The sequence below is a fragment of the Dipteris shenzhenensis genome, chromosome 4 (assembly GCF_047967505.1).
Source record: "Dipteris shenzhenensis isolate YYH24624 ecotype China chromosome 4, Dip_SZ_1.0, whole genome shotgun sequence".
NCBI classification, from domain to species: domain Eukaryota; kingdom Viridiplantae; phylum Streptophyta; class Polypodiopsida; order Gleicheniales; family Dipteridaceae; genus Dipteris; species Dipteris shenzhenensis.
In genome coordinates, this window is record NC_141599.1 from 52,164,526 (window position 1) to 52,173,417 (window position 8,892).

The following is an 8,892-nucleotide window of genomic DNA, read 5'->3' on the forward strand; positions in this document are numbered from 1 at the left end:
ACATCAATTCAATCTTGGTTCTCCCCGATCTTATCTCATACAATTGGTCAAGCCTATGATCAGAAAGAGAGAACCCAAAAACTAGAGAAATAGAGAACTATACATCTGATTCTTTATTTAAAATCATCAAGTTAACTTTCAGCTTAGGCAGCTTAGGTTGTTTCGTAGTCTTGAGTCTATATTTCATATGCAAGGTTCTCATTGACGTCCTTGATTTTCGGCATTATCCTTGCTTTTTCTTGTCAAACCATTTTGTAAAAAGATAGCTTCAGTGTTAATAGTCGCATTATTAAACTGCATGTTGTTCCCAAATATCCATATAAATCATAAGGCATGAGCTTTGAGTATAAACCAAAGATCCCTTTTCATTTTGAGTGCCTTTCCCAATGAAATAGCTTTCTAGTTATTAATGTTGGGGTTTGTCAATGTCCTGCCTCTCCATAGGCACACTTGTGATCCTATGTGTGTGCTAGAGGGGCAGATAGGTGTGCTAAGTGGAGCTAGATGCTTCTAGAGGATAGGGGAGAGATTCTAGGAGCTTAGTGGCCTTTGGTATGAGGTCATCTATGATGTCAGTGATCATGTAAGAGGTGCCTACTTAAGGACCTCACCTTTCTTCATTCCATAAGCGAGAATTCTGAGTTTGTGTTGATCTCAAGCTAGCAAGGGTTCCCATGGGTGTAAGGTATACAGAGTGGGGAACACAACCCCCCCTAATGGTTATCTCCCCTGCATGTACAAACACAAGTCTGCAGGAGGTACCAAGGCGACAACACATACTCACATGGGTCTACATCATAGGTGACCAGAAGGTGACCAGAGTTTATTACAATCATTTTGGAGGACTCTCCAGGGAGAGTACCTTCACAACTAGGGGAGATACAAGTGGAGCTCAAAAACATACTCATCATCTCGTGGATGATGTGGGCTTGACAAGCAAAGCAAAATATCCATGTCAAGGCAAGGTCTTACCACATGGGCAGTTTTACTAGCAAGCCAAGCTATTATGATGACAGTTTTGAGAAGCTGAAGATCATGGTTTGGATTGCTGTCGTCTCCAGAGATCGAGTCCTTTCCGTCTTCCCTCTTGGCATACGACAGTCCTAATCTCGACTTCCCTTCCGTAAGTATACCCACTCCCGAATTCGTATCAGGACCAGAGAAGCCACCCATCACCGGTGCTAGCGGCGGTCCTATCAGCAACCCGTCTGGACCATTTTGTTTATCAGAGAGTTGAAATTCGCCTGTCTACTTCACCGTTAGCGTCTCCCGGAGTGAAAGAACGCTTGCAGCTTGCTGAAGTCGATCTTATGGACTACTGTAGTCTGTCGGAGCTGTTCGCAGGCTGTGACGGAATTTTTTACGTGCCCTCTCCGAACTATGACATAAATGGGAACCGAGACTACCCGGCTGAAATTATTGATAACGAGGTTAGGGGCGTGCTTAACCTCGTGGAGGCTTGTGCCAATACAAAACTCGTCCTCACCTCGTGCTTATCATCTGTTATGTGGAACAAGCAATACTATTCTACTGGTGCTGTCCTTGACGAGAGAAATTGGAGCGATTTAGACTTCTGCACAAAGGAGAAGATGTGGTCTGCGTTATGCAGGACACTGGCGGAGAAGGCTGCTTGGGCTTTGGCTAGGGATAGGTCATGAACCCAGCGATGGTTGTTGGACCCAACGTATCGGTCCCTTGAGGGGGGGTTTGTTGGGGTTTGTCAATGTCCTGCCTCTCCATAGGCACACTTGTGATCCTATGTGTGTGCTAGAGGGGCAGTTAGGTGTGTTAAGTGGAGCTAGATGCTTCTAGAGGATAGGGGAGAGATTCTAGGAGCTTGGTGGCCTTTGGTATGAGGTCATCTATGATGTCAGTGTGGATGTAGAGGTAGCCTACATATGGCCCTCATTTCTCTTCATTCTATGAGACAGTTCTTCATTTTGTGTCCATCTTCTTGTCTCCATTTTGCTCAGCTTGCTCTTTTCCAACAATTAATAGGTTCCCCATGTGAATATGGACAATCTTCCATATCGTTCTAACATGATTAAAAGTCAAGAACAAAGTAAAAACATATCTTCCTTGTGACCCTAGCATCTTCTACACATCCCATCCCTCTTGCCTATCTTTTCACCTCTAGTGTTAGTCTAAATTGCTTTGTGTAGAATTGGCCATGACACCACATACATTTTCTCTAGATATCCTTGTGCCATATTCTAGAGAACATGTATTTCATTTTACAAAAAAGAAAAACAATTGTTATATTGTTCCTTAAAAGACACAAGGAGAAAATTTGAAATTCTAAATACAAGCGGTTCATAGCCAGTATAGTTGAAAAAAACCGAACAAGAGAAAGCAAATGAAGATCATACATCAGATATAGATTGAGAGACTGTTGGTTCAACTTTGAAGTCCGGCTATCTCGGTAGACAACCTTCACCCTTGCATGCTCCGAGGCTTTGCCCTTTCGCTGGGTTTTTGTGAGTTTCTTTGCAAATCCACACTCAAAAGTCCTTTCAACTTGTTGGACTATCAAAGAATCCGTGTTGTTTCGCCTCTTGTGTGGAAAGTGAGAATTCAATGAGCTCCTTCTTGCCCAATGTCAAAATCTGCATTCCCGAATCAACTCTTGGTACATTCTAGTTGTCTAGTAGTTCTCCAATCCTGATTTTGTTTTAGTGGAGCTGCCTTTTAGCTTGCTCCTTTACTTCCTTCTGAACCTTTGCAACTACAAAGCTCTTCATTTCACCTTTAAACTTCTCTCCCTTAAGCTTCTTACACAACTCTTCCATCTGATTAAAGCTAGCTCCTCATCTAAAACTGAGTGGGGAGTTGGCTTGTTCATCTCCAGCTCAATAGCTTTATACTCCTTCTTCTAGTGCCTCAAATCTGCGGTTCAGCCCATTGTTCTGCTTTGTAAGAAGGAGAATTAATTGCTAAAGAATAAGTAGGGCTTCATTATGCCTAGTGCTAGGTGGAGGTGATGCTATTGGTGCAGCATGGGAGGGTTGCTTCTCTTTGTTTCTGTCACTCATTGCAGAACAAAAAAATGATAGTCTATAGGGACCCCGCCTTCTTGCGGGGCTAATGGCGCTCAATCAACGCAGAATCTGACTTCAACTCGAATCCAAGAAAAAATAGGAAAGTTATGCTCATTTCTTTGCCTATGAAAAAACCACTTTGGTCGGCAGAAGGTGAACGGTGACTCCGAGGGTTGGTTTTTAATAGAATCTCGTTGTTGAAGATTCCAGACTGATATCTAAGCCCCCAAGTTGGACCATGGGGTTCAGCCCAGCTAGAAGTGGGAGCATGGGAGAAGAAGAGGACTCAACTCTCTTCGTTGGCCAAAACCTTTGACTCACTTTGTTACTTTTTGAGAGCCTGTACTTTCCACCTCTAGTTTTGTACTTTATGGATCTCATCATAAATATTGAGATGCATTGGGATTTGGAAGAAATGCGGACTTTCTACCCAAACAAATTCTTCCTTGTACACAAGGAATCTCCCCCCCTTCCACTAAGCGTTATCTTGCCATAAGTCAATTCTTCTCTTTAATAATTGTTGATCCTGATTTGATAATCTAAACTCTCTTTTAATTTCTGGCCAAGTTTTCCATTTAAAATCCCCTATACTCTGAAGTTGTCCCCAAGTTTGAAGCCTTTTTTAAATAAGAGGCTGGATGTAGTGAGGTCCAAATCATTCTCAGCCTTGTTCTTACAGATAACAAAGACCCATATAGAGTCATTGCACATGAAATCCCCTTTCCCTAAGAATACACTACGACTCTTGATTGCCCTGAGCGAGGTCTAAAGAGATTTCCACAAGGGACTATCCTTAGCTTTGTAGGGCTGTAATTGGAAACAGCTGATAGTAGTGGATAACACTTCCATTTGGGAGCCCTTACAAGTCTGATTTTTGCGAAAATTCCTCATCAACAATTGAGCCCAAGCGGTGTCAAGGTTAAGGGCACTGGCCTTAATAACCTCGGAGGCTGACAATCCGTATGCTGCTTGGTGTATATCAACAATTACACCCAATCCTCTTCCATCCTTTTGCATGGTGCTGAATGTCCACTTAACCAAGGAGACCTTCCTTCTGATAGCAGAACATCCCCACAAAAAAGACCTACATAATCTAGTGAAACTAGTAGGAAAGACAGAATATTGATACAAGGTAGACGCAATGATTAAGAACTAGTTTCCTCCCTGGCAAGTTGGCTTAGTAAACTCTCCACCTATCCAATTTTTTTTAAACTTCCCAAGGAGCTAGTCCCACCTTTCATTGTAACTTCAAATCCCATAGGGATGTCAAGGAGCCTAAAAACCCTCCCTTTTGTAAGCCTTGTACAACTTTTTGAGCTAAAATGAGTCAATCTTCAGCAATTAGAGTGCAATAGCTTGTTTTGGCATGATTAATGATAGACCAGAGGCTGAACATAAGATATCCAATTAGTCCAATGTGACCAAGATGTCTTGAATAGAATTTCTAAGCAAGTTCCTTTCGTCAGCAAACTATTGATTCACAAGCTGTTTGCTAGAGGTGAGTTCAGTTGTATTAGGAGCCAGCCCAATCAATCAACAGCATAGCCAACAACAAGGGCGCTAGAGGGGCTGCTTTGCCTAATTGATATTTTCAGTGAAAGAAGCAGACATTTCTTCGTTGACACAAACTTTGGCATAGGCATTGGTGAGTAGCAGCCTTACATAAGAAATAAAGTTTGTCCCTGGCCCCATGTCTTGTAGAGCTTGAATCAAAAAATCCCACTCCAATCTACTACTTTCATTAAGTGCATAAAAAGCCCCTTGGTTCAGAACCGACAAATAAATATAAGAACACCACCCAAAAAAAAAGGAACAAAAAGAAAAAAACAGAGAGACACAGAAAATAATAAGGATAAACAAAGAAGATTAGCACAAATCTCCACAGAACCACATATCGTTTCTGAAAGAATGGATGCAGTAATTGTCTTGGACGATCTCCAGGCTTTTAATCCTGGACATAATCTTACTTGCTTTGTGTGAGTCATTGCACATCCTCATATTTTTGGTTACAGGCAATGTTTGTGCCTGCGGCACATTGAAATGATAAAATGATATGGCCAGTTTCTCCGCATGCTCACATAATCCAGCTGCCTTCTCCTCATAAGAAATTGGATTCAAGACAAGATCTAAACTTGGCATGTGGCCTTCCCCCCTCATGCGTGAACTCAAGGTTTCTAGCATCACTAAAATTTCGTGACTTTGGTTGTTGCCCACCACAAACTCATGCATGTTCCTGTTCACCTCTATGGAGGCACTAGCAGGTTTTTTCTTTGCCCCTGAATGTTTCCTCAGCACCTCCATTCTATATGCGTCATCCCACTTGCCCGCACTTGCATATATGTTTGCCATGAGCACATATGAAGCAGCAGATTCAGGATTGATCTGAAGAAGATGTTGAAAGCATCTCAGGCCTATAACTGCTTCCCCATAGTTTTTGCAGGCACTGAGCAAAGCTGCCCACATTTCTTCAGATGGAGGATACCGCAAAGTTTCAATAAATTTCTCTGCCTCATACAAATGTCCTGATCGTGCAAGAAGATCAGCCATGCAAGTACAGTGATCGATTGTAGGTACAATGTCAAATTTTTCTCTCATCACCTTGAAATACTCCTGACCCTTCATTAGCAGGTTGGTAAGGCTGCATGTAGTAACAAGACATGTAAATGTGACAGCATCTGGCATCACACCCTGGTCTTGCATGTTCTCAAAACACTGTACAGCCATGTTACCCTCATGATTGATGCCGTAACCTTTTATCATTGCATTCCAAGCCACAACATTTCGCAGTGGCATCTTGTCAAAAACTTCCTTTGCCTCCAAAAGTGAGCCGCATTTAGCATACATGTCAACTAAAGTGCTACCAACAAAGATATCTCGTTCAAATCCCTTTTCTGTGATCTCTGTGTGCATTTCTCGACCCTTATCTATGGCTCCTATGCTGCCACAAGCTTTCAAGGCGCAAATAAATGTGACATCACTTGGACAGATGCGCTGCATTTGCATCTGTCCAAAAAATTTCAGAGCCGTGTGACCATATCCTCGTTCGGCATATCCTGCAATAAGGGCTGCCCATGACACAACATCTCGAACTGGCAGCTTGTCAAAGACCTCCTGTGCCTTTGAAAGTGAGTCACATTTGGCATACATGTCTATCAAACTATTGCCAACAAAAAGATTTCTTTCAAAACCCTTTTCTGCGATGTTAGCATGCATGTTTTGGCCCTTGCCTAAATATCCTGAACTGCCACAAGCTTTCAAGACACACACGTATGTTACAGCATTTGGACAGATGCCCTCCAATTGCATTTGTTCAAAACATTTCACTGATTCCTGACCACGTCCATGTTCAGCATATCCTGCAATTAGCGAGGCCCACAACACAACATTTCGTACTGGTAGTTTGTCAAAGACAACCTGTGCCTCTGAAAGTGAGCCACATTTGGCATACATGTCGATCAAAGAGCTCTGGACAAAAAGATCTCTTTCCATTCCCCTCCATGCAATCTCAGTATGTATTTCTCGGCCATGACCTATGGCTCCTATGCTGGCACAAGCTTTCAACACACAAATGAAAGTTACAGCATTCGGTGAAATGCCCACCAGTTGCATGTCTTCAAAACATTTCAGTGCTTCTAGACCAGATCCATGTTCAGCATATCCTGCTATTAGTGCAGTCCATGACACAACATCTTGGACTGGCAATTTGTCAAAGACTTGATGTGCCTCTAGAATCGAGCCACATTTGGCATACATGTCGACCAAAGTGTTTGTGATAATCAGGTCTCTTTCAAATCCCTTCTCTACAATCTCAGCATGTATTTCTCGGCCCTGGCCTATGTCTTCCATGCAGCCACAAGCTTTCAAGACAAAAACAAACGTTGCAGCATTTGGAGCGATTCCTTCCAATAGCATCTGTCTAAAATATTTCAGCACTTCCTCCCCAAGTCCATGCTCAGCATAACCTCCAATCAACGTGGCCCATGTCACAACATCACAAAACGGTAACTTGTCAAAGACCTCCTGCCCCTCTGCTAGTGAGCCACATTTGGAGTACATGTCCACCAAAGTACTGCCAACAAAAAGGTCTCTATCAAATCCCTTTTTTGTGATCTGTGTGTGAATTTGTCTACCTTTTTCTAAGTCTCTTATGTTGCCACAAGCTTTCAAGGCGTAAGCGAATGTAACGTCACTTGAAGAAACGTTATCCAGATGCATCTGTTCAAAACAGTTTAGCGCTTCCTGACCAGGTCCATGTTCAGCATATCCTGCAATTAATGCAGCCCACGTCACAACATTTCGAACAGGCAGCTTGTCAAAGACTTCCCGTGCCTCTGCAAGTGAGCCACATTTGGCGTACATGTTAACCAAAGTACTGCCAACAAAAAGATCATGTTCAAAACCCTTTTGAGCGACATCTACATGAATTTCTCGACCCCTTACCACATCTTTCAGCCTACCACAAGCTTTTAATAGTGTCGTAAGGGTATACTTGCTAGGGTGTACAAAATCGTCTTGCATTTCGTGGTACAGGTTAAGAGCACGCTGTGTTTGCTCACATTGGATATATCCTAACATGAGAGAAGTCCATGAACGTTCATTCCGGTAATTCAACCTATTAAAAACCTGCTGAGCATTGGACACACTTCCACATTCCAGAAACATTGGCACAGTGTAGTTCCCGACACCTCTATGAGCTTCCAGCCCATTATTACAAATGTGTGCATGCACACGCTTGGCGTATGTTAGTATTTTGAGTTTCCTATACTTCTGTACGATGCAGATAAAATTCTCAACAGAAGGCAGCTCAACCATCCGGTCGAAAGTAGTGAGTGTCTCCTGTAAACTCAGCATTTCCCAACCACTGCCCTCTGGCGGCCCTTGTAATCCAGATATAAAGCTGTCGATGCAGATATGGCCAGACCATGCTAAGTCCTCCACGAATGGAGGACCTGCAGAGGCTGTGAACACCTATTCCTGCCGACGAGATGCCTCGTTGATAGTTTGCCCCCTTTAGAGTCTCCTTTTCGTCAAGCATGCCCGTACCCCAGTCTGCGATGCACCAGAAGCCCATAGACAGCGACTGCTTAGTATTGAATTGGAACTTCGTTGGGTCTTTTGGTGATGATGCACTGTTCCCGGTAATGAGATGGTGGGAAAAGGGTTTTCATTGGAAAACCTAAATTTCCACCTTGAATGTCATAATGTCTAGTAGACAAGTGAGTACAACTACAAGTTGTGTCGATGCAAACGATTGTCAAGATGAATGGACTATGCAATCGCTTGCAAATACAAAGAGATTTGCAAAGTGTGTGTGCGCGCACGCGTGTGCGCGTGTGTATGCGTGTGTGTGAGAGAGAGAGAGAGTTCTTAAAAAAAGAAAGTGTGAGTGAGTGTGTGTGTGTGAGAGAGAGAGAACCAAAATAGAAGGGGGCCACTTGACAACAAAGTGTGTGGGACACTTTTTAACAAAAATGTAACTAGAGCATTGCTCGGAAGGTAGTGCTAAAACATGTCATTTTCAGCCCTTAAAATGCTTCACAAACTCTTTTTCCCACTAAACCATTGAGCTCAAGTGCTTCCTCGTTTTGTGCGAAAAAAATGGAAAGAAAAAGTAGGGGACCACTTGCCACCTTGGCATAGAATTTTCCATTTTCCACAAAAGTACCACAATGTCATAATGCCTTACGAGTAACAAGACCCGTAAGACCCGCTCTGCTGGGTCTCAAGGTGGGATCTTAAAATTCTTTAATTCCAAGAAATGAAATTCCAAGTTTCAAGGCCACATGTTTTTCCTCTCCGTCACATGCATACACATATGGACTTTCAAACATGGACATTCCCCCCCCCCCGCCCC

The 8,892-nt window shown here is 42.9% G+C and overlaps 2 protein-coding genes across 2 annotated transcripts; one reads left to right on the forward strand and one right to left on the reverse strand.

The window, feature by feature from the left end:
* The first annotated feature begins 975 nt into the window (after window positions 1-975).
* Window positions 976-1,658, forward strand: LOC147903015 (phenylacetaldehyde reductase-like). The gene is made up of 2 exons (XM_087373991.1): window positions 976-1,068; window positions 1,155-1,658. Exons 1-2 carry the CDS (start codon window positions 976-978, stop codon window positions 1,656-1,658), a joined length of 597 nt encoding a protein of 198 aa, XP_087230117.1.
* Window positions 1,659-4,904: 3,246 nt separating this feature from the next.
* Window positions 4,905-8,218, reverse strand: LOC147903016 (pentatricopeptide repeat-containing protein At1g11290, chloroplastic-like). The gene has a single exon (XM_087374146.1). It carries the CDS (start codon window positions 7,887-7,889, stop codon window positions 4,905-4,907), a length of 2,985 nt encoding a protein of 994 aa, XP_087230272.1. The 5' UTR covers window positions 7,890-8,218.
* Between the last annotated feature and the right edge of the window lie 674 nt (window positions 8,219-8,892).

Coding starts and splice junctions, on each gene's coding strand:
- LOC147903016 (XM_087374146.1), bottom strand. CDS start 7,889: ATGCTGAGTTTACAGGAGACACTCACTACTTTCGACCGGATGGTTGAG.
- LOC147903015 (XM_087373991.1), top strand. CDS start 976: ATGGGCAGTTTTACTAGCAAGCCAAGCTATTATGATGACAGTTTTGAG. Junction 1,069..1,154: donor CTGTCGTCTCCAGAGATCGA/GTCCTTTCCGTC, acceptor AATTCGTATCAG/GACCAGAGAAGCCACCCATC.